At 39.2% G+C, this 25,855-nt stretch overlaps 1 protein-coding gene across 1 annotated transcript in view; it reads right to left on the bottom strand.

The window, feature by feature from the left end:
* The window catches only part of SFMBT2 (Scm like with four mbt domains 2), a 248,989-nt gene that overhangs the window by 57,856 nt on the left and 165,278 nt on the right, over positions 1-25,855 (bottom strand). The window contains exons 11-12 of the mRNA XM_036759565.1: positions 7,468-7,581; positions 1,774-1,816 (exon numbers count right to left, since the gene is read on the bottom strand). Of these exons, the coding sequence (XP_036615460.1) occupies positions 1,774-1,816; positions 7,468-7,581 (157 nt within the window). The remainder of the gene's footprint in view (positions 1-1,773; positions 1,817-7,467; positions 7,582-25,855) is intronic.

Here is a 25,855-nt window from a genome sequence, read left to right as displayed (position 1 = left end):
GATTTCTGGACCATGGCTAAACGTAGGAATTACAGCATCTTGGACAGGAATGAAGGGGACTCTAACAAGGCCTGTTTTTGTTTTTTTAAGAAAAATATATTTACCTAGGGTTTTATAAGTCTAATTAAGGTATACAGATAGGAATTAGATTTGTGATTTCATTGACATGGGGAACAACTCCCAGGTGAGAGAATTTCTTCTACCACTGAAGAATGGCACCTTCTCTACAATTTATAGTTTTATAGAATTCTCTAGGGCATGGAGAGTTCAGAGGCCTGGCCCAGGGTCATGCAGCCATAAGCTGGCAAGATTTGACTTCCTCATCTTCTTGGCTCTGAGGCTGGCTCTCAACCACAATGTCTCTCCTACAGAAGGAGCTTTAAACCCCAAAATGATGAACTGAATGAACAAGCATTACCACCTCCCTAAGATCCAACAAGTCTCCCTATTTGCCCTGCTGTTACATCCTCCGGACTCCAGGTTACTGACGTCTGACCTGCCACCGTAACCCTGATGATTCTTCAGATTTGTCATTTATCCTACTGCTGCCATTTAAATCATAACATCTAACATGTATATAGCACTTATTATGGACCAGGCGCTGGGAAAACATGATCTCATTTAATCTTCACGTGCCTTTATCACCCTATTTTGCAGATGTTTCAGGAAACTCAGACAGACACAGGTTAAGTGACTTGATCAGGGCCATATAAGTATTAAGTGTCAGAGGTTGGATTTGAACTCAGGTCTTCCTGACTATCTACGATACCACCTGGTTGTCCTCCTGTGCAGCTGTACCCTCCTAGAAGTATGTATTATTTCCCATAATTGCAATGCGAGCCCCTGCATACTACCAAATCTGTCTGCTTCCTCCCAAAACTTCACAGAGGGTCCACCCAAAGGCTAAGGGCCTTCCTCAGTTGCTCCTGACATCTTGGGTACCCCTGTAGCATCCTGACTGTCCATCTGTCATCCTGAGGTCTTGCCACATGACCAGCTCTTCTCTTCAGAGTTCCTTGCTGGCTCTGTATTGGGTGTAGCCTGCATATTATTTATCCCAGGCCTCCTGACTACATTATGTGACACTCATCTTTAGTTCTTTTAAGGCAGGGGGATTCCATGTGTTGCTGCCATACAGCAACATCAGTAACAGGCTGGTATTTAAAATATAGTCCTTGGCCTTCATGGGAAGCCTGGGGTAGTACCAGTGAAAGAAGTCTATAGTTTCTCCAAAGCAATACAGACTACTTTTCTTATTCAATTCTGGGGCTCAATTGACTGCGTGTTTATCAGAATTACAGACATCACAAAGCTAGGAAGGCTAGCTAACACAATGGCTAACAGAGTCAGGGCCCACAAAAGATCACAGCAGGGGAACAAGACGAAATGTAATAGGGTAAAATGGAAATCTTAACACTTGGGTCCAAAAGAAAATCTACTTCACACATGTAAGACGGGTGCGGCATGGCTAGACTATTCAGTGTAATAAGCTGGGAGGCTCAAAGGTGTGATACGGGACCTAACAACTCTGGGATCCTGTCATTTCACATGCACAGGGCCTGGTTTTTTGTTTGAAATATTCTAGATCCTGAAGAGCCTAGCAGAATGTCTTTTACTAGCAGGTTAACGAGCAGGTGCTGAATGAATGAAGGAAAAGATGTGGTACTAGGCTGGTCATTTTACTAGCTCTCTAACAACTTCAGTTCAACTGCTCCTTACAACATCCCTCATAGGAAGAAATATCAATTAGTGTAGTCTATGGGGGGAACTTACTGTTTTTCAGGTTGTACAACCGCAATCTTTCTCTTCTTTTGTACTAGAAAGCAGGGAAAAAGAAAAAAAAATTCTGTTATTCTGACATTTGGGCAACTGTGTCTTAAGAAAGTGTCTATTATAAAAATATAATGCCCTTAAGGTAGCATTTTTGAAAGAAATGACTGCAATCATATATTAATTTTTTCTCATATAAAATAAGTTATTAACCCATCAGAAACATGTTTTATGTAGGACAGAATACATTTAATGTTATCACTGCATGGTGTGCTATATTTAAATGTTCTTTTAAGAAAAGGCAGTGGAAAAACTCATAGATATTGTGCCGTGCAGAAACACTGTTTGTTGCAAGCATGATTACCCAGCATGATTTTTTTTTTTGCTATAAAAACTGTAAAGTTTGAATACTATTGCTACAATACTATAATCTCAATTAGGTATGACTTTTAACTAAAACACATTTTACTCTTTAAAAGGGACTGGCTGATGCACTGTACATTCGGCTGTCAAATATTAACATAAACAGATGGATTTTTTTATCATTTGAGAATATTTTCCTGCAAACAACCCATTTCATATAGATTTATTACTGTCTATTCTTCACCTTAATAAAATTAGACCATCACTTCCTGGCACTTATTAATTTTGGCATAAACTAACTGCATCTCCCCCCAAATAAGCAGGAATTAATTCCAACACATCAAAAGCCGTGAAAGTTGGAGAAAAGTGTAATATAGTTTGGATTATTATTTATAAGCTTTTTTATGGTCTGGACTTCTGACGTCAGTGATGTAGGGAGTTCTTGGTGTGTCAACTCCCTCTCTCAATACAACCACACACCTTCTTTGCAACTGGAAACTCTCTAGTTTTAGAGAGGTTAAGTAATTTATACAGTGTCACAAAGGCAGTAAATGTTGAAGGCTAGAGTTAAACCCGTTTCTTCCTATCTCTGGAGTGCCAGCCTTCTACCCAGTATACTATATTGTGAGAGGCAGTATCATTCAAGGGAAAGAAGACTGGTTCTGGAGTTAAAAGACCTGGATTCAAATTCTGCCTCTGATACTTATCATTAAGGGATCTAGTCCTCAGTTTCTTCAGCTTGGCCTAGATAACTTCTGAGGTCCCTTCCAGATCTAGATCTGTGATCTTATGATCCTATTATCCTAGATGTTAATTTATTTATAAGAAAGGAAATTAGTAGTAACAAAGCAGGATCTGGAGATAACTAAGATAATAAAACTTCACTGATTGTGATACTTAGTGTTCAGTGTCCATTATCAAAAATTACCCTAAATTTTGTGAAACTCTAGATTCAATGAGTGACCCAGAATAACTTACAACAATCAATGCCTGTTAATAATATTAGGGAGGGGCAGGTGGGTGGCATAGTGAGTAGAGCACGGGCCCTGGAGTCAGGAGGACCTGACACTTGACACACTTACCAGCTGTGTGACCTTGGGCAAGTCACTTAACCCCAATTGCCCATCCTTCCCCCCTCCAAAAAAAATGATAATATTAGGGAACACAACACTAGACAGAGAAGTTGTCATGATGTGGGAATACTATCACAATCACCTTTCATTCATATAGCCTCTTCACTCAGAAAAGCTCAAAGATCTCTCGCTCTCAAAGAGGAGAATCAGCTAAACACACCAAATTTAGTGAGAATTTAAACTGTGGGTCAAGTCAGTGACAGAGCTGGTACTGCTGAAATCTGAGACTGTCTAGGAAGGCGAAGCCCGAGAACTGATGTGAGAAATCTCCATCACTCCGGCAAAAACACCAGCTGTTGGGGATGAACTGATTCTTCTCATCTTCAAACCCCAGCAAAGCGGTGGGACTGCAAGGGAGTGGCGGGGGGGGGGGGGGGGGCAATTCTCCGATGGGAATGGGAGGAAATTCAAAAGCCACTTCTTACTCCATACTTCTTTAGTCTCCACGCTTAACTGCCCCTGTACCATCCACTGTAATTGCTCTGTTCCACGCTCTCATTATCTCTCCCCCGCAGTACTAACTGTAAATGCCTCCTAACTGATCTTCTGCAGCCAGTTTTCCTCTTTTTTACACTGAGGCTCACAGAATCTTCCTCTTGCATTGATGTGATCCCAGTATACCTCTAACCACCCCAGTGCTTCCCAACACCCAGGCAGGAAAGTATCAATCCCTTATCTTGTAACACAAGAGCCTGTATATTCAGGCACCGAGTAATCTCTCACCAGCTCTAGCTCACACTAGTTCCCCTTCCATGCTCCATGTTGCAGCTACATAGACCTCCTCTCTGTAGCCCTTATTCTCATTCCTCTGCCATCTCCGAATCCATGCTGTTTTCCATTTGCCTCCCCTACCCACACATGCCATCTTCTAACACTGATCCCCAGCCAGTGAAATTCCTACCTTCTTTCAAGACCCAACTCAGCTGCCACATTCTCAATGGAGCCTTCACCAGGCCTCTCCTGCCATTCACTTCCTCATAGCCCCTTGAGCAGACATCTCATTTTCAGTAGCTACATTTCTCTTTATATCATAGTTATTTTACCACCATTAGAAGGTACCTTACTTAAATCTCAGCGAGCCAGGGGCAGTAGATCTTTCTTTAGTGTACATGGTAGATTGTTAACAAACGTTTGTGGATTCGAGCCTATGTCTATTTGTAAGGACCTCTAAAAAGGAAGATTTCTTGACTACTTTTCAGTGACACAGTTAACATACCTAAGAATCATCCCTGGGAAAGACGGAGGAATTATGGTACACTTGGAGACAAGAAGCCAACTCTTTAGAAAAGGACACAGCATTCAGTCTGAGTGTAGCAACATTGGGAAGGTTTTGATAATAATGCGTAGGTAAAGCATTCTGAACTTCTGATACAGAAAGCCTGACAGAAAAAGAAGCATTGGCCACCGTCTGACATTTATCATCCGGCTTGTAACTGTGCCCTAAAGACCACCTGAGATTTCCATTCACCTATAGGAGCAATCCTGTCTCCTCCATTAGGATGGGAGCCGTTTGATTCCAGGAACTATTTTTGCTTTTTAGTTTTTATCACAGAGAGAGCAGGCAAGTAATTTTGTTAAGGTTATAAAAACTAGTTAGTATTATTTGAAGAAGCCAAAGGGAATAGTGGGTAATAACATTAAACTTGGACTCAGGAAAGATCTGAGTTCAAATCCCACCTCAGACAATTACTAGCTGTGTGACTCTGGGAAAGTCACTTCGTCTTTCTCAGTCTTAGTTTTTTTTCCTCCGTAAAATGAGAGTCATAGCATTTGTCTCATAGGGTTGTTGAGCATTAAATTAGAAATGTAAAGTACTTTGCAAACCTTAAAGTGCTATGTAAATGTGACCTATTGGTAGTGGTAATTAGAAGTAGCAGAATTGGACCTAGAATCCATTTGTGGCTAGAAAAATGTTGAAGTGAGGACCTCTGATGAGGAGAGCCAATGCAGTAAACCCAGAACCCGGACCTCTGGAACATCTTGTTTATTTCCTTCCTAGTCATGAACTTTTATTCTGTCCAGAGATCTAATAGGTAATTTTTCTATGTTTCTCTAATATGTTTATGATGTAACCTTTATAACTAGGTCAAATATGCATTGGGAGCTTATCTTAGCATAATATGTGAGGCAACGGTCTCAATCCAATTTCTTCCCTATTGCCCTTTCTAAATGTTGACCGCTATTCATATCTCTACCATGCCCAAACTCTCCCTCACTGCCAGACTTCCACTTGGTATGAGAAGCTCAGTATATGGGAAAAAATACACACACACACACACAGATGATGGGGACAATAATACTTGGGCCACTTCACACCAAGATTGTGTACACGTTCCATCTGTAATGCAATGATCTTTATGCTCATGAAAGACTTTTAAAGTGAATGCGCATGTGGCAGACACTTGTGCGTCTTGAATACATTTGAAAACATAGCAAACACGATGAATAAATGAAAGCCATCTTTCCTGCCTATACAAACTGCTACTATGGTTGTGGAGGAAGAAGGGAGGGAAGAAGGGATAAACATTTATTAAGTGCCTACTATATATCTGTTATAAAATAAATGTTCTTAAAATTATTATTATATACTACCATCTATACCAAGGGCAGCTAGGTGGCACAGTGGATAGAGAGCCAGGCCTAGAGTCAGGAAGACTCAACTTCCTGAGTTCAAATCTGGCCTCAGACACTTACTAGATGTACAACCCTGGGCAAGTCACTTCACCCTGTTTGCCTCAGTTTCCTCATCTGTAAAAAGAGCTGGAGAAGGAAATGGCAAACCACTCCAGTATCTTTACCAAGAAAACCTCAAATGGGGTCACGAAGAGTCAGACACCACTGAAATGACTGAACAACAAATATATCAGGTTCTTGTGTTAAATGCTCACAAATATTATCTCATTTGATCCTCACAACAGTCCTGGAAATAGGTGCTGTTATTATCCTCGCTTTATAAATGAGAAAACTGAGGGAAATAGAAGTCAAGTGACTTCAGTCAGCTAAGAATTGTCCGAGGCTGGATTTGAACTCCAGGCCTAGTGCTCTATCCGCTGCAATTCCCAGATGCCTCTCTGCACTTCTGAAATGGCCAAGGGTTGAACTCTTCTTTTTTTTTTCAGAAGTTCCTGACTAATCTGTATAGACTATAAAAAGGTACACGGCAGAAGAGAAAGACTAGTGAACTAGGAGTCAGAGGAGACCTGTTTCTAGGTCTGACTGTCATTTACTAGCTGTGTGATTTCAACCTCTCTGGGCCACCATTTCTTCACTGAGTCAAAGGAGAAAACTGAGCTACATCTCCAAGCATCTTCCATGCTCGAATGATGTAATTCTATGACCTCTGAAAGGCATGGAAAGCATACTGGGAATGACAAAATAGTTTATATTTTCTTTAGATTTTTTTTAGGCAATTCTAACATGCCAGCTCAGCATGAATCCTTGGCCAAAATCAAGTACCCGTGAAATGATGAAAATAAAAGTTTTCAAGTATTTCAGTTTTGTAGTAAGTCTCTTTAAGATTTCTTGCAGCACTGTTTACCTTAAGAAATTAAACACAGTGCTCTGCAACGTATGTGCTCTTATGGAACACACAGGCCAGGAATAAAAAGCAAGATTTAACTGTCTTAATTTTGACGCAGTAGAATACGCTGAAACAAACCAGCCTCACCATGGCCAAGAATGACAAATCTTATTGATGATTCAGTGTTAAGCATTTTGGTTAACTAATTGTTTACGGTAAGTCAGTAAATCATTGGAACCAATTATGAATCTTTTAGAGAAAACCTTGTGAGAAAAATTATCCCCTTCCCAACAGCAATAATGTAAAAATATGCAGGAATAACACAGACTTCACTTGGAACCTTTCAGATCTAAAAAAGTGGACAGAGAAACTAGGTAGGGACAGTAAATATGGAGTGAAGACTTCTGGTGTTTATGTAGTTTTTTAATATTTGTAAAAGCACTTCGCACAGTGCCTGGCATATAGTAGGTCCTAATAAATGTTTATTCTCTTCCCTTCTCCCTTATTCCCCCACCATTTACAACCTGTGAAATGGCCAATAATTACTGCTTGATGTTGAATGAAAAAATAGGAGTTCTTTAGCTCTGTGGGAAATCACCTGATAGTAATTTATGGTATGATAATTACTTCAAAATTGGGATAAACTTGTATCATGTAACTAAGCACACTGACTGTACTTACAAACTGCTTTATGTGGTGGAGTTAAGGGATAAGCATTTGCTTCACACCAGCCAACTGGGAAGATGTCCATAGACTCTACATCAACAATGTACTCAGGAACAGGAGGCTGTAAGCCTGTAGTGGAAAGAGGCAGTGTCATTAATTACACGAATCTAAACATTCCTCACCAGTAAGAGAAATGAAGCTATAAAAAATAAAATCTGACGAACGGGGCTTCTCAAAGGACTAGGCAACACAAATCCTTCACAATGTCAAAAAAAAAAAGTTACTAAGTTTAATTTGGCATACAATTCCTGTTTTCATTGGGAATGATTCCACTGATCAAGTCCACCATTCATCCACCTTAGAAACACTGACATGAAAATCTTATCATTTATAATGCACAGAGAGTTCAACTGTAATGCAGCTGTCCTGATAACCAGTTGCTCTAAATTTCTTCTAGACAAAGCCACGGGGAAATAACTTACTTGCTTGGCACAGTGCATGGACACCACTTTAAATGGATCCTCATATTTTAAAAAAATTTCTGGCACTTATCTACACTGAATAATGTCATAATTCTAATGGGGTAGGCGAATAAATTATGAGGCCATAATCTCTTCTCTTTTTTCCTTTTGGGAAACCCTATGGAAAATCAGCAAGATCATTTAACAACTTTCAATCTCAGTTTATATACTTACAGCTGCCATTTCATTTATTATTTGTGGCATAGTTGTAGCATCCCTTCATTTTTATATTGGCAAAATATGTCATAGGAAATATCATCACTGAATAGCAGGATCTCAGAGTTAGAAGGGCTATTCAGAAATCACATAATTGTGGGTTAGAGTCTAACCGATCAGGATTGAAACATCCCAAATAAGTCATTAATTAATCACCATCTGAACACTCCCAGTGATGGCAAATGCACCACCTTCTATTACAGCCCATTCTACTTTTTAATGGTTCAGAAGCTTAATTTCCACCAATTGATACTATTTCTTCCTTCTCAGACCCCTTATCCAGTCCCTCAAATAAATGAAAGACAACTATTGTGTCCATCCTTCTCCCCTCACCACCCACAATCTTCTCTTCTCCAGGCTAAAGACTTTCCTCCAATGATCTGGTACCCCTGTGGCATCAGAACTAACTATATAAAGAAACTCTCAGTTTCACATTCTGCTCTGTGGGAACCCTGCTGCAAAAAATGCACATGAGAGATTTGTCAGGTAGGGTAGTTAGTTTAGGTATTTTAAAGCAACACTCAGAGAAATGACCAACCAACAACACATCACATGAACTCTATGACTCACTCCTGGAAACTAATAGAAAACTATTTACATTAATTAAAAAATGCGATTAGTAGGGTTTAACGTTGTGGCAAAAGGAATAAAAAAAATCAGATCTCCTTGTCTCTTCCATGCAAACAAAGGACAGAATGCCAGACTTTTTCCCCAGTTGATCCAGGAAACACATCATAATAAAAAAGTCGGACAAATCCTACTCAATAAAACCTATTCAATTCTCTCCCTGAGGCCCTCGAATATAAGCTGCAGGTATGTACATGGAGTGGCAACAGAATATTAACTATATCTATAACGTCAACTTTGCTATCATGCCTAGGTGACTATCTACTACTATTCTTTTCTATTCCAACCAAGAATGTTAAGATTTAAAGCTGAAATTAAATAATAAAAATTAATAAAGCCAGTCCTAACGCAGAAAAGACAGCATCTCACTTACCACATTGACAGAAGTTACTTAATAAATTCCTGATTTGTGGTCTGCAGTTTCACTGATATAGAAAGTAGATTTGTGTAGCAACGACTTCTCACAGGACTCTTAACTACCTCGGCCTGTTTCACAATGGTCATCTTGCTTAGTTATGAAATGAGGGTAACAGTTGGGAAAGTTCAGTACCTAAGGGGAAGAAGTCTATTCCGAGCAGATTACTGGTAAAACAAGTCGAGTATTTAGTAGATCTTTTCTCATGAATCAATAATCATCTTTCAGAATGCCTGCACAGAATACTTGGAGGCAATCCCAGCGAGTCTTGGACCACAGATCTGAAGACAAGAGTTCTATAAATAGCTAAGCAACTGAGTCACTGACTCCAGCCACTTAATCACTTGGTATTTCAGTTTTTCCAGTGAAATGAAAATGATACGGGGAAAGTCCATTATAATACGCTTACGATTATACTGACTCTACTGTATCATGAATTCAATGATATCCCCTCCCCCAAACCACATAACCATATGAAGGAAATGTCTAACATAACAGTAATAACTTTATAACCTATTTTAAAAAGTACTATTCTCATCCCCAAATGTTTATATGGACGCTTCCATCTATTTGTTTCCTACCTTTGATTCATTACAAAATAGATGGTTTGAGGACTGAATACATCAATCAATTAATAAGCATTTATTAAGCACACCAGAACTAAATCAGCCTTTGCTCTGTAGGAACAGGGACGTATAGAACATTTTTACAGACGGATAAATATAGGACTTATGCAAGATAAATGCATGGTGACTGGAGATGGGAGGAAAGGCCTTTTGAAGGAGGTGGCACTAGACCTGACCCATGCAGGGAGCAAGGGGTTCCCACAGGCAGAGGTAAGAAAGGAAAGAATTCCATGGGAGCTGGGACCTATTTGAAGATACAAAGGTGGGAGGCGGGTAAAGCATGTGTGGAGCATCAAGTATGCCAGTGAAGCTGGAGTGCAGAGTACATGAGGGGGAGTAATATAGACTCAGTCTGGAGACAGATTGTGAAAGGCTTTAAATACATCACTTAGCAGAGTGTGTGCTCTTAACCTAGAGTTAAATAAAGCTACTGACATAGATCAAATCACTCTGAAAAATGAGTCGGGTCCTCACATGTACATATATACATTACTATTATTATTAGTTACGTTGAACTTCCAATTTGTTCTCAAAGGCACAAAATTATTATAATTACCATTCAACCCTGACTTTCTTTGCTCAAGTCTGCCGTAATTTGATGGGCGGGGCGTGTAAGTTTAAGCAAAAGAACCAGTTTTTCTAGAGCATATTTTTCAACAAAAGGTACTGATTAAAAATCGTTCCAGTCCAATATCTAACTCGGTTGGCAAAAAGCAATATCAAATAATGAATCAAAAAACGCCTGTGAGTGAAGCAACTGCCCAAATAACAGCTCTAAGTTAAGGAAACCCAGATGGAGAAGCGACTCTTGCTATGCTGAAAATCTCATGATTCCCAAAGGTGGTTAATAAGGCAAACTCTTCAATGTCTCTTCCTCTTACAGGAACTGTATATCTTACCATCCTCAGGAAGGTCCTGCTAATGGGATTTGAAAGGATAACATAAACGCTGCTTGCTTTGCAACATTCATTAACCATTGAAATTCACTTGTTTGACTGATCTATACATCCATATTTGTACTTCACTACAAGTAAGATGCACTATGATCAAAGGATTTTACATTAAAGGCAACCCTTCTGGGCAACCGAGAATGTGTTTACATTCTACTCTCCACTTGAAATTTTTTTCTAATCTTATCACTGAATCAACCATTTAGAGCTTTGTTATCTATATTTATTTATTGTTGTCATGCTGAATCTTCACACAAAAAAGGATTTCATTATGGTCACATTATTTTAAGGCCACCTTCCTTTAGCCCTAAACACAAGCCCTTTAAGCTACATCCCCATGAGTCACTCAATAAATAACAAATAATATGAATAAAATAAATAAATTAATTAATTAAATTCTTTTATGCAAATGCTCATTTAAAGGTCAGATTAATGAAGGCCAAATTACCTTCAGGAAGTGAAGTAAACCACTTCCTGAAGTAGTAGGCCACTTCCCTCTTAATGGGATAAAAATAATAAAAGATCTAAGAATATTTTCTGATGCATGAGCTATATAAATGATCCTGCTAACTGCTATGGTACATTTTTAGACCTTAAAATAGTTCTATTCTTTGACATGGAAGGGTATGTCCTCAGATCAGCTGATATTTTCAACTTCCAAAAAAGCTCTAATTGCCTTTCCAACTGCAATCAATGCATTATGGTATCATTCAACTGCTGACACACAAACAACTCAGGATGAGAATAGAATTCAGAGTTTAGTTCTACTCAGGAAGTAATTCAAGTAATACTAGAGCAAAAAAAAAAAAAAAAAAAAAAGGCAGCTTCTGTATCCTATTCAAGCATCTGTTAAGCTGCAATTATGTGCCAGGCCCTTTGCTAGGTCTTAGGGATAGAAAAATACAAATAAAAGAGGGCTCCTTGCCTTCAAAGAGTTTATCTTTTTTCTCTGTTGTACGTTCCTCTGAGGGGCAGTTCAAATGACAGAAATCAGTTTCCAAGTGTGTATGACACTACAATATTCAAGAAAGCCGCCATAGTGAGAGCAGAAACATGTGAGAAGCAGAGATGATTAAGAAGCAACTTCAAGGAGAAAACAGACAAGCGTTATTAAATCTATTTAGAGTCATGAAAACTAGAGCTGAAAGGGACCTTAGATACCATCTAGTCCAATCCCCTCCTACTTACTGATGAGAGAAGGGAAGGTCAGATAGGTGAAGCCCATGATCACACAGAAAGTTAGTGAGAGCATTGGGACAAGAAGCTGGGGCTCCTGACTCCTTGGTTCAACGCTTTTTTAATTATGCCACAATCTTCTCTTCATAACTCAGTTCAACATTATTCTGGGATGAATAAAAGCTATTAATTTGAGTGTCAGCTTCTAGCTTTATTCTTCACTTTCTTGGAAACCAAAGGGAGCTCCAAATTTGGATGTGTTGAGCAAAAGTAGATGCAAAGGCATGAGAAAATAAAATGATGAAAAGTTGGCTTGATCCTCCAAAGAGCTGAAAAAATGGAATTATGTCATCCTCTTGCCTTGCTCTAGCACTCCTCAACAGTTATAAGTACAAGCATATATTTTGTTGTTTCTTGCTCTAAAGGACATGCTTTCCTCAGACCTCTATACAACATATTGGAAACTACAGGGTCAACAGGAGGATGAAAAAATAAAGGAGAATCAAAGGAACCTTTCATCAAAAGAAAATGCTTTAGGTAGAGAAATGATAAAAGGGAACAACCATACTAACCCTCTTAGCAGAGGTGATGGCAGAATCTGAAAGGAGTGGGAATGAAAAAAGGGAGAAATGAGAAAGGTAATTATTACTAATAAAAATGGGCATAATACATGTCATACAAAGGGATATAATTAGTTATACTGAATGCATTAACTTCATCAACTAGTTGCCTGCCCAAACAGGTTGGTTTAACAGGCATGTGATGTCTCGCATTATTAGTTTATCAAAAGGAAAAAAATCTTCACTTTTGTTTTAGGTAACTAGAAAATGTGATATAATTGCCTGACTTACTCACATTCCAAGATCCTGGGTACTCTATGCATCAAATACATTAGTTCACTTTTATGCTGATGAAAGTCAGGGAGGAAGGATACAATACTGACTTTTGGCTACACAGATTCTGGACTCTCTGAATGTCATCAATGCACGGATTCTGCCTTGCAGTCATACATGCACTCATTCTCTTAACACTGTTGCTAAAAACTCAGTTTCTGTATCTTAACATATGCTAAAAAATGACAATTTGACATTAAACCAATTCTGGGAGGGAATAACATCTTACTTCTCTAAACTGCATAAGGCTAGTTGGGCTCAGATCATGACAAGTTTAACAGTGTATCTGACCAGCTTACAGTACAGTGCCTTGGACACTCACCCTTCATCCTAACAACTGTTAGTTCAGACCGATTCCAGGGCTTCTTTAGAGGTACAGGAGCCATTCTAAGGCAGCACTGATCTACTCAAGATTCTACAAGAATGATGGTCTCTCCCTGTAGTACATCTAATCATCCCATCTTAAGATCTGAATGACTTAAGTTGGTTGACTAGGGGCCAGCCGGTACCAAATTGGACCTTCAGGTCCAGCTTAAGCCAGAAGAGAACTCCAGAGGCTCTGACGAAATCAATTTTTCCTTTAGAGGTTGAAAAGTAAAGTGCAATTTGCACTACTGATCAGTAAAATGTTACCTCACTACTAAAATGTACCCATGTTCTTTATGACCATATGCCAATCCACCACATGGCTCAAATGAACCGGACACTCTATAACCCTGGTCACCATTTCCTTAATGGCACCTCTAAACTCAATGATAGCTTGAATTTCCTGATGTAGGTAGGCAGTTCGATATAAACACAAATAATCTCAAAACAGCACAGTAACTAAAAAACCTGTTTCTATACTCTTACAAAACATATTCTTGTTACGCAGTAAATTAAATTCACTTGGTAAGTACGTCTTCCTTGTTTTTAATGGGCCTAATCTGACTTGATCATTTTTATATCCTGGCACCATTACTGATTTAGGTGGCATGAGTTTCTATTTGTTTTTCCTTTCTGTTTTTTTCTTATAAACAAATGGAATTGCTGCAAGAATACTTCATAAAATATATGTGTATTTCAATTTTATGCTGCTGCTACAAATAAAAACATAACAGAAGTGAAATTAGTCTGTTGAAGTTTAGGATTATAATTAAAGTTAATGTACACCTAAGGGAATTTTCTTCATACCCACTGACCTGCCTTTCAAAATCCTGCTTTTGATCTCACTTGGTCCAGGTTCCCCTTTATGAATGTCTACAAATCTGAAGAAAGCAGAAGAATAAGGTAAAAATAATATTAATATAATCACAAAGGCTACTCCCATTTTTTAGTGTTTTAAGGTCTGATGAAGTGTTTGCTTTGTCTATTTATGTATAAAGTTGAAAGCGCCTAAAAGCATTTATTACCAATTCAGCTGCTAAAAAGAGGTTAATAATGAGACTCAGAGAGTGGCAATGTGGGGTAATGGATATAGGGCTGGCTGTGAAGTAAGGAACACCTGGGGGTTCAAGGCCTGCCCTTGATACACATGGTCCAGGTGACCCCGGACAAGTCACAAGTTCTCTGTGTTCTAGGCAACTCTCTAGGACTCTGTTGCAGAGAAGACGGAACTCTGAATTGTTATAGGGATATTCCCCATAGCACTGAAATCACAGGCCTTTATTGTTTACAAAGTGTTTTCCTTAGCTGTAAGACAGGTGGTGCAAGTACAGTCACCCCCATTTTAGAACTCTCTAAAAGAAACAATCGGTGTTGTCTTCATTAACTTCAGAAAAACATATAAACTGCATCTCTTATTCATAATCTAAGGTACTTTCCACTCTATTATCTCAGAAGCCTTACTTACTTTTAAATGATAACAGAATGGGAAGGGAGAAACTATTGACTTTTAGCACCTTTGAATTTCTCATAAATGGTTATGCGACTTGCCTTGGGTATGACATTTAGTAAAAAGAGCTGAGATTTCTGGCATGTCCAGATCTTTGGAATCCAGACTCTGTGATCCAATGTTAGCTTTGAGTCTTGGGTTCGGCGTCACCTTCAAATTGGAAAGACCTGTCAGTCATTAACAAATATACAAAATAGCGTCGCATCACAGATTTAGAGCTGCGTCAGATACCTGAGGCACTTCCCTAAAGACCTCCTTCCAAGTCATCACTGGTCATGAACCTACAGTGCCCTCAATGATTTCTAGTTTTTGTTGTTGCTCATTCATTCAGTTGTCTCTGACTCTTTGGGACCCCATGGACCGCAGCACACCAGGCCCTTCCATCTCCCACTGTTTATTTCTCCAAGTCTGTCCAGGCTCCATGTTCTTTGGTTCTGTGACACTATCCATCTCATCTCGGGTCATCCCCTTTTCTTTTTGCCTTCAATCTTTCCCAACATCAGAGTCTTTTCCAATGAGTCCTTGTCTTCTTAATCTAGCTTCTAGTTACCAGGCCAAAATAAATTTACATTCCTAGGTACTGAGATGGCAGATGCGAATGCTAAGTTGATACACATGATCTTTGAAAGATCAGAGACAAGAACGGCAGTGCTGCAGGAAAAAAGAAGCAGAGGTCATGCTGATTTTCAAAAGAAGGGGGAAAGTGAAGTCTACAAACTATAGGCCAAGGAGCTTAACTTTGCTTCCTGGAAAAATTCTAGGATATATTATTAGAGGGATGATTTGTTAACATGGAGAAAAGAAAAGCTGTGATCACTAAAAGCCAACATAATTTCCTCAAGAATATGTCATACCAAACTAATTCACTCAGTTTTATAAGAGAATTACTAGCATAGCAACTCAGGGAAATACTACAGACTTACTTTACTTTTAAGGTAGCAGAGCGTTTGGCAAAGTGTCTCATGGTATCCTTGTGTAAAAGATGGAAAAACAGGGATGAGATGGTAATATAGTAATGTTAATAGAGTGGTTTCCATGGCCCAACACAATAAATAGTCATTAACAGACTAGTGTCAACTTGGAAAAGGTCTCTAATGGAGCATCTGAGGGATCTATCCTTTAACCCTTTCCATTGAATAGTTCTATCACTCATTTCTATAAAGACATGGAAAGCATGCTTGTCAAATCTTCAGATGACACAAAGCTAGGAGTGTCAACAATCAGGATCCAAAATTATCTCAACAGGCCAGAACACTGGGATGAAGTTTATAAGATGAAATGCAATAGATATAAGAAGATATAAATCTATATAGTGATAGAAGATATAAATTCATATAAAACTATAATGAAGATAAAAATCTATATAAAGCTTTATAGACAAACAGCTGCAAATATGAACTATATTTAAGGAAAGAAAATTAATTTCCTAAGTACAAGATGGGGGGGGCATCCAGACAACAGTCCATGTGAAAAAGATCTTGGTGTCTAGACTATAAACTCAATATGAGCTAATAATTCAATCCCTCAAGCACTTATCAAGCCCTTACTATGGGATGGTTACTGTATGATATGACAGCCACAAAAACTAATATGATCTTAGGCTGTATTATGAATGCTGTATTATGCAGAATTCTCTCCTCTGTCCTCTGAGCACAAGAGAAACAAGACTTATTCTGCTTGGCCCCCAAAAGTAGGTCTAGGAAGTGGTGAGTGGAAGCTAGAAAGAGGTAGATTTAGGGTTGATATAGGGAAAAACTTACTAACCACGAAGGCCATACAAACAATTGTGGAATGGATTGCCTAGGGGTCTCCAAGCTGAAGGCTGGAGATGCTGGAAGGAGGGAATTCTTGTGCTGCAAAGGTTACACTAGACAGATGGTCAATCAGGTCCTTTCCAAATTTGAGACTGTGATTTTATAAACTCTTAAGTGCCATCCTGAAACTATAAGTTGTAAATCTCTTGTTTGCTCATGGTTGTAATCACCTGTAAGATCAATAAGCTGCTGTTTCAGAAGCACTTACTGTATGCCTTACGCTGTACAAAGAGCTTTATAAAGTTTAAAGTAAAAAGACTCCCCCTCCCCCATGAGTTTACAATGGAAAGCTACAAATAATAATCTCCCAAAGGCCTGTCACTGATAGAACCCATTTTACTTATTTTACTGGAGGACAGCTTCATGCCGTCTGGACAGGGAAGTGACAAAACCGGCTTCCCTTGACCTAAGCTTTGACACCTCCCCGGTAGATGGGAGGGATTCTGCTCTTCATATTTTGAAAAGACTGGAGTTTAAATTCCACCACATGAATAACGACTGACCAATGAAAGTGGGTCTTTGTCACCACCTAGATGTGCAAACAGGTAAAAACTAACCTCTAAATTCACTTAGTCTAAAACCCCTGCCTCAAAGCCAAGGCAATGAGGTACACTGAAAAGAGCCGTGGCACTGAAGGTGTATGATCCAGGTTTGATCACCTCTGACGCTTACTGCCTGTGTGACCTTAGGCAAAACACTTAATCTCTGGGCTTCTGCTTCCTCATCTGTAAAATGAGGGAATTAGCCTCTCACAACCACAATCCTTCAATCTGTTGCTCATTCCCTCAAAATCTGAATGATCCAAGGCGTCCAAGGCAGTTTAAGATACATTTACGATTAGTGCTAGAAATGTTCATTTTGTATGACAATCAGATCAGTGAATAGTAATAGTCAACGATTATGTAGCACTTCTGGTTAACAAAGCATCTCACATCTGTTCTCCCATCTTTCATGAATATACATTTTCATTTGTTCATGCAGAGTTCCTCTCCCCTGTTCTACTCACGGAGGCCTAATTGTTCACTGATGTTTGTAGCGACTGACTAGCGAACACTTACAAATCTAAATGGGGTAGAGCGATTCCTAACATTTGCTCACGTCTACGTATGACATCGATATGGTCTTTCCTCCCTAAAATGGCAATGCTACAAAATGTTCCCTTTTTAACTTCAACCTTCCAAACAACGTTCATGCCTCCCTTAAGGAAGGCTTCAGCCTGGCTCCCAACAAAGCTATTCACTATAGAAACACATACCTCCAACTATCGCTGTAGTGACTCAGTACGATAGTACTTATTCTACTCATGAGTCTAAAAGTCAGTGAAACAGAATCCTGGCCTCTAACGACATTGGACCATTTCGGGATAACCAAGCAACTCAAATCATAAAAACAAGCAAATATATAAACAAAAAATTTGGAAAAACTCCAAGTGATGAAATACCTAAAACTCTATCATGCCTGACACACACTGTCATGTTCCCAACTCCACCTCCCAACCTACACAAGCACGTAATTAAATACACAATTAAACTTAATTCTCCAATGACCTGCTCTCCCAAAATGGCAAGGCAAAATGCTTTGTTCTACAGAATAGAGAAGAATGCTCCTGAGGACTCAAAATCTGTAATCCTGCTGACGTCTGATAATTTTTCGAGTTTTATTTATATAAATTCAACAGGTCCAATGCAATGGATTTGAGCTCTCCAGAGCTAGAAAAGCCTGCCTCTTGTCAACTTCACCAGTTGATTCCCTGGCCTACAGATAACCACAGTCTCACAAAAGAACATGTAAGACACTACAGTTAGACTGCTGGGCCACCATCTGGTCCTCTAGATAGATACCAGGACCTGGTGAAGCGCTGTGTATCCTGTCTGTTGCTGAAACACCCACAGATATGGCTGCAGTCACTGGTAAATTCTCTGAATTCTATCACTGACCCTTTTCTACTAGGGGGCCACATTGTTGTTACTGGTGTGTTCTTCACCTTGTTTAACAAGATATCCTGATTCATTCCTGCATGGATATGCAGATTCATGCCCTGTATGCCCCCTCCCAAGTCTTTACAACTTCTGTTAGAGCATGCTCTTCATTTAAATGATCTTCCTTAAATTTTATTGGCTAGGGTACCCAGTTTATTTTCCAATTGCAAAAGGCTTCTTTGGACTTGCTAGGCATACATATCAATATGTCTACAGCTTAAGACTAGGAGCCAACTTGGAAAAGAAACCATATATTTAATTCATACTTTAAACACTTCCCAGGACACCAGTAAAACGACTGGCTTGTCCTTGGAACCTTCATGGATTTCACAGAAAATTGCAACCTTCATGCCTTTCATTCTAATTATGGTTTTCATCTTCATGCACATTCCCTTTCTTCCTATAGTCTCACTGGTGTTTACTATTACTTCTGGGGGGCAGACACCTGAGAAAGATCCAATTCGAGCCAGCCATCAAGGCCAAGGAGAACACCAGCACTGTGCAGGAATCCCCCTTCCACAGGGGACGAGGTGCGGTTGTGGATTTAGCACAACTTGACCACAAAGCTCAGCCACCAACATCATTTACTTTGTCTGGTAAAGTCTTCTCACTGACTTCAGGTCAATACTTTCTGACGTGCTCTAGGTTGAGCCAATTGGGTCAATGTGTCTGTTTTCAACTTCTAGCAAAATAACTCCCTGCTCAATCCAATCTCTTTCTGGGACCCAGCAAATCTAATCCTTAATTCCAGATAGTCCTAAGGAAAAATGAATGAATGAATGAATGAGCATTTATTTAGCATGTGTCAAACACTATGCTGAGTACTGAGGATACAAATAATAAAAAAGCAAAAACAGTCCCAAGCCCACAAGGAACATATAGTCTTACTATATGTCTTACTGGGGAGGCAACAAAAATGGGACTGGGGACTAGAGAGAGGCAATTAGGTCTGCACAGACAAGGTGAGTGGATCACAGAAGAGGAGACTGACACACCCCATCAAGGAATAAAGACAAAGCGCATCTGATTGTGGTTCATGAATGGAGAACCAGGATATCAGGGCAGGGGGGGCATGAGTTGTGGGGAGAAAAGCAGTACTATAAGCGGTGCTAGAAATGACAGCCAGGTATCGTACAAGAGAGGCCAGATCTCTGAGTGCCAGAAGATGAGAGGAAGGCTCAATCACTGACCTTAATAAAGTTACCTGATATCTGTGAGCATGTTTTCCTCATCTGTCAAATGGAGATAATTTACAGGATATTTATCTAGATATGTATATATGTATTTGTATGTGTGTATATAGGTATATATGTATATACATATAAACACACATGGATATGTAGGTCTAGGTACAGATATACATCTATATCTACAGATATATGGGGAAAATAGTACTGGGCACCCACCTACACCCTGCACAAAGGGCCTTGTCCTTCAGCCTCCTGGGGCTCCGTCACAGCCCCATCCACTTTTTCAGTTTGTTGCTGCTTTGGGGGATATTCTACCAAGTCCCTCATTCTCTATGCAACCCTGCCTTCTGTCATGCTCAGTGCTACCTCCCTTCCCCCTCCTGTCCTCTCTGCCGCTTCTAATCTACCCTATCACCTAGCCAGGGTCCAAGAAGGAAAACTGAATTAGGTAAAAGGGACGTGGAAGTGGATGGTCCTCAAAATTACTGCGGTCTATGACTCACATAACTTGGCCAACTTGAATTATTTTAACAGTGCAATAAGTATTTCTGATGTCAAATATACATATATATGTGTGTGTGTGTATATAATGTATATGCATATATATATATATACGCACACACAATATACTATATACATATGTATCTCTCTATATATCTGTATCTGTACACACACACACACACACACACACACACACACAAAGAAAATATACACATACATCCCCTGTGATCCACTGGCTTTCTTGCTGTTCCTTGAAGAAAGACTTCCATGTGTTCCATCAATTCCTTGCTCTTCCATCGCACAGTTCCAGCCGTTTTAACTGGCTGTCCGCCATGCATGGAATGCTCACCTTCCTCATCTCTCTTCTAGCTTTTTTCAAATCACAGCTAAAATCCCACCTTCTACAAGAAGCCTTTTCCAATCCCTCTTAGTTCTAGTGCCCTCCCTCTACTGGTTATTTCCAATTTATCCTATATATAGTTTTTGCATGCTGTCTCCCCCATTAGACTGTGAGGTCTTTGAGGGCAGGGCCTGGCTTTACTACCTTTCTCTGTATCTTCAGTGCTCAGCCCAGCGCTTGGAACATTGTTATTCAGTTGTTCAGTTGTGTCTTTGTCACCCTGTGAATCACAGCAAACCAACACTGTCCATAGGATTTTCTTGGCAAAGATATTGGAGTGGTTTGCCTTTTCCCTCTTCAGTGAATTAAGGGAAACAGAGGTTAAGTGACTTGCCCAGGGTCACACATCTAGTAAGCATCTGAGGCTAGAGTTTAACTCAGGTGTTCCTCACTTCAGGCCCAGCTCTCTATCCACTAAGCTACCTAAAAACCCCTCCCTGGAACACAGTGGGTGCTTAATAAGTGTTTACTGAGTGACAGGTCTTGTGGAAATGTATGTGAAAGCTCCCATGCTATTCAAATGTAGATTTCTCTTTCCTTACAAAGGGCCTTAGAAAAAAAAAAACAAACAAAAATGTTCAAAAAGAAGTGATATGTCCTAAACATCAGCCGCTGGGAACAAGGCATGAAATTCTGATTAGACCCTGGCTTGAAATGAAAAATGAAGTTTTTGAAGAGTCTAGGAACATTTGTTCTCAGGAGACGTGACCTCCAAGAGCAACAGATACACAGCCTTCTAACTGCAAAGTACTTCACAGCTAAGGAAGACAAGGAACCATGAAGGCAAGTTGGTCTACTGAGTAACTTCAGAGATTCCTCTGATCCATGTTTGCCCTAAAAAGAAATCTGAAATGTAGATAAGGCTACTTGGAATTTATTTTTTTCCTGTGCCTGGTTAAATGGGGCTACTATGCTGCTGGCACTGACAGAGTAAATATTAGTCATAATGATAATTGCAATGGTGACAAGAGAAGTGATTATCTAAAGCAGAATGTTTATATAAAAGAAAAGCCATTCCCAAATACCACATCCCATCATCACAAATTGTTCTGGATGACTGTCAGAAGCTTTTCTGAAAGAGCTTGGAATCATTTCCAAACACTCACCTAAAATAAAAATACCCTGCTCACAGATCCGTCATTCACTCCTCACCCTCCAACATCTGCTCCTTTACAAGCCCTTGAAAGGATATGCAACTTCAGAGGAGTCAACCATTATACCAAAATGATCATTTTAATTATCTAAAAGTGGTCCATCAACTACTCGGTAAAAATACTTCAAATCAATTTAATGCATAAAAATAACTAATATAATTAGTGACAAGCACTTTACAAATTTAAAGTGGGATTTCAATGCTCCATAATCAGAAAAACCACCATCATAAAAATAATTTAACAGTCACAAAGTGACCAGAATGAACCTTCATTGGCTCCCCACCCACCCTCACCCTGGACTTAAGAAAAGAAAACGTAGTAAAAGTGAAGCTATGATTAATGAGAAGTATGATTAATCTGTCACTTCAAGCATTAAATGCTAAACAAGGGCAAACAATCAAGGAAAGACCAGCAGGAATTTTTGTTTTCTAAGTGATGGGTGAGAGGCCTGATTTTCCTTAAGCATTTCAGTTGCTCTAAACCTTTCAGAACAAGGGCTAGATTTAGCCTGTACTGAATCAATCTGGGATCTCATCTGACATGTTTTCCCTTCCATCAGGGCAGATCAATCCTATATGAGGTTTGTTGACATTCTCCAAAAGATATTCCAAAGAAAATTTATTTGACATGTTATAGCATCCAGCCTCTAGACCCTTTTACATACTGAAGGGTATAGTATCAGTGTGGCACTGAGGCTGTCAGCCACATTATTCTTCCCTCTCACCACAGGGTTGGCCAATAACATATTCCTTCAGTGATATCCCTTATTCTACCTTCCTATGCACAACACATTACTGGAAATATACTAAAACCACCATACCTCTCCCTATTGCCTTTAAGATCATCCACAACTTGGTTTCTTTGGAGGCTGTGATGTTTCAAGATTCACAGACATAATGTCATCAAGAGAACTGTGTTGAATATATGCAGTTTTTGTACTAAGTTTGTTAAAAATCTAGTACATTTTCCCCAAATCCAGCCCACTCTCTTTCTACTAAATTCTAGAACCAACACATAATATCGAGTGCCCGGTCTAAAGAGATGAACTTATCTAGATAGTTAATTTGTTGTTGTTCAGTCATTTCAGTTGTGTCTGACTCTTCATTTTCTTGGCAAAGATACTTGTGTGGTTTGCCACTCCCTTCTCCAACTCATTTTATAGATAAGGAAACTGAGGCAAACAGGGTTAAGTGACTTGCCCAGGGTCACACAGCTAGCAAGTGTCTGAGGCCGGATTTGAACTTAGGAAGACAAGTCTTTTGGACTTCAGGCCCTGCGTTCTATCCACAGTACCACCTTGCTGCCCAGGACAATTAGTAGCTGGTTTTTTTTAAACCATTTAATTGTATTTGTTTGGACTATTAGGAAGATCTCTTTTGAGTAATCATGGATCTCAACAAAAGAGGGTTTGATTCAATAAGCACAATATCATATCCCGACAGCAACATCTGGAATACCTCCCCATCGATATGGAATCTCTCTTCCATTTGGAGCTTGTACAAGGCAGCCTCCACGACTGGAGCAAACACCTTTGGTGATCATACATCTCCGTGTCTTAGATACTGCCTGACATTAATCATCAGAGTCACTGCACAAAGATATCTTTGTGGCTGTATTTCTCAAAGGATACTGTATGATTTTAACATATGCATGACAGACCCCTTCTTATAAAAGCCTTTAAAGATGAGCTTTGTTCTATCAAATCAAATGCTTTTCTGTAATGAACAAACACAATAGAATCTTGTATTTGTTGCATATTTCAGTCAGTTATGCAACTGCACACACAGAAACTGCTGCAGAGAATTCTTTACAACAGCTTGCCTTTTCCCTTTTCTTATTTTCATCAAAGGTACCCTCAGATATGCATCTCTATCATTCTATAGTGATTTCAAAAAGTGTGAGGAAAAAAACATTTTGGGGACATGGTTACTGATGTACTCTCAATCCCCTTGTAGGAGTAATTACGTCAACTGTGATTTTTTGCTATTCTTTTGGGATCTTTTCTTTGCAGTGTCTTGTAAAATGATCTCTTGATATTTTCAATGTAATTATGATTTATATCAGTGTTCTACAAACTTTTCTAATTACATACTCTTATCCGTAAACATTTTTGAGCACATACCCCAACAATGTATATTTATTTTAAATGACATGTACATCATAAAATGTGTGCAAAAATAGAAATTTTAAAAGATGACATAGACAAAATAATAAAAATATTGTTAGATGATATAAACACTTTTTACTCTCTAACCATACTTTTCATATATTTTTTCAATGACAGCAAAGTGACTGAATACTTTATTTTCCAAAAATCTCTGTGCATGTCCTGCAGATTTGTAAATAATAAATGACAGTAATTATTCAGTTAGTCTAATCAATGTAGCTAACCTAGCATGTTAATTGTTTTATATTTAGATTTTTTACTGAATATTATACAATATAACAATCAAATAACAGATCCTAACAGTCAGAAAACATAACACCTTCTCAGCAGGAGTCATGTTTTTCTGTATGTGTATATTCACAGGCACAAAGAAGAAACAAAAGTGAATGGACTGATTTCAACTCTGCACAAAGTCTTTAGTATAAATTCATTCTATTTTTTATGTGCTTCTACTGACATACATTAATTTCCTGCTGATATTTGGCTATTTTGGTGGTGTTTCTCTATGAGTGTGAGAAAGCAGTGAGATCACATGGACTTCCTGAGTAGAGGATGAGAGAAATTTATAATCAGGCTAGAAAGGTAGGTTAAAGGCAGGCTGCAAAGGGCTTTAAATGCCAAAGAAAGGAGTTTACATTTGATAGTACAGCCAAGAGGTAGCCACTGGGGAAGACATGGTCAGGCCAGTGTTTTAGGGAAATCACTTTGGCAGGTATGTAAAAGATGAAGTGGAGTGGAGAGACCAATTAGGAGGCTATTCAATAGATGAGGCGAGGTGATTAAGGTTTTAATGAGGGTGCTGACCATGTGAGTGAAAAAGCATGTATGGCAATGCAGCAACTGAGAATTGTGGATGGCACTGAGGTTGGGACACTGGAAATGACGGGAGAGCCCTCGACAAAAATAGGGAAAATTTAAAGAGGAATACTGTTCAGGGGAAAAGATAACATAATGGGATCTGCAATGCAGAGTACAAGCCATCCATGCTTGGTCATTTCATAGGATTCATCCCATCTCATGTAAAATAAAAAAGAGGAGGGCTCTCACTCACCAGTCACTGCCCTAGCAAACAGAGTCTGTCCTCTGAGAAGCTCATCTAGGACAAGAAAAAGGTATGTTGGGGTGGGGGGGATAGGTGGAAAGTTTCCCAATGGCACAAGTATAGCTGTTGATACGGGTAGTCCAGTTGGTTTGATAATAACCACCCCAAGAAGCCAACATCTGATGGGAATAAGCAGGAGGTTGGGAACTTGCACAGTGGCAAGAGAGGGCAGAGTAGAGGAGATGCTAAACCAGTAATTGGTGAATGGCTGTGCTGGAGGGAAGCCTTATGATTGTCAACATCTCACCCTCTGTTTGGCATGGCAGATCATAGTAGAGATCATGCCTTGGGGCCATGCTGTGGCCCCCATTTTGGAGACCAAGAGTCTACAGACTTCTTCAGTGTGTACTTGGTCTGATCCGACTACTTTTGCTATCTTCATAGTCTTATGTACCATTTCTACTCCCTAAAGTTCCTCCAGTATTAATGACAGTAATAGGCTGTAAAACATTTGTTCCATTTTTCACAAGCTTATCATCTTCCCAATAGGAGGACGTCCACCAATATTCTTGTGTGTTGTGATACACAGTTGGTTTTACACCATGCATTCTGAAAAGTTATCCTTGCCTTCACCACTTTACACTGTTTTATAAGTTAATATGGCTTTGATCATTCCTCTGTATAGTTCTGCAGATATACTGATAGTCTAAATCAGTGTAGGCCTTGGCTGCTACATCTTTTCCTTTGGCATTGTTATTACTAATATGGTTTTGGGACTCTTAGTGCTTCCTTGGTGCAATGAATGATTTACTACTGTTTGTTTTTGCTGAAACTGTCGGTAATTAAGATCAATATTTTT

Source organism: Trichosurus vulpecula, chromosome 5 (genome assembly GCF_011100635.1).
Source record: "Trichosurus vulpecula isolate mTriVul1 chromosome 5, mTriVul1.pri, whole genome shotgun sequence".
NCBI classification, from domain to species: Eukaryota; Metazoa; Chordata; class Mammalia; order Diprotodontia; family Phalangeridae; genus Trichosurus; species Trichosurus vulpecula.
The sequence above is the reverse complement of the archived record's forward strand: the minus strand, read 5'-3'. Positions and strand labels throughout refer to the sequence as shown.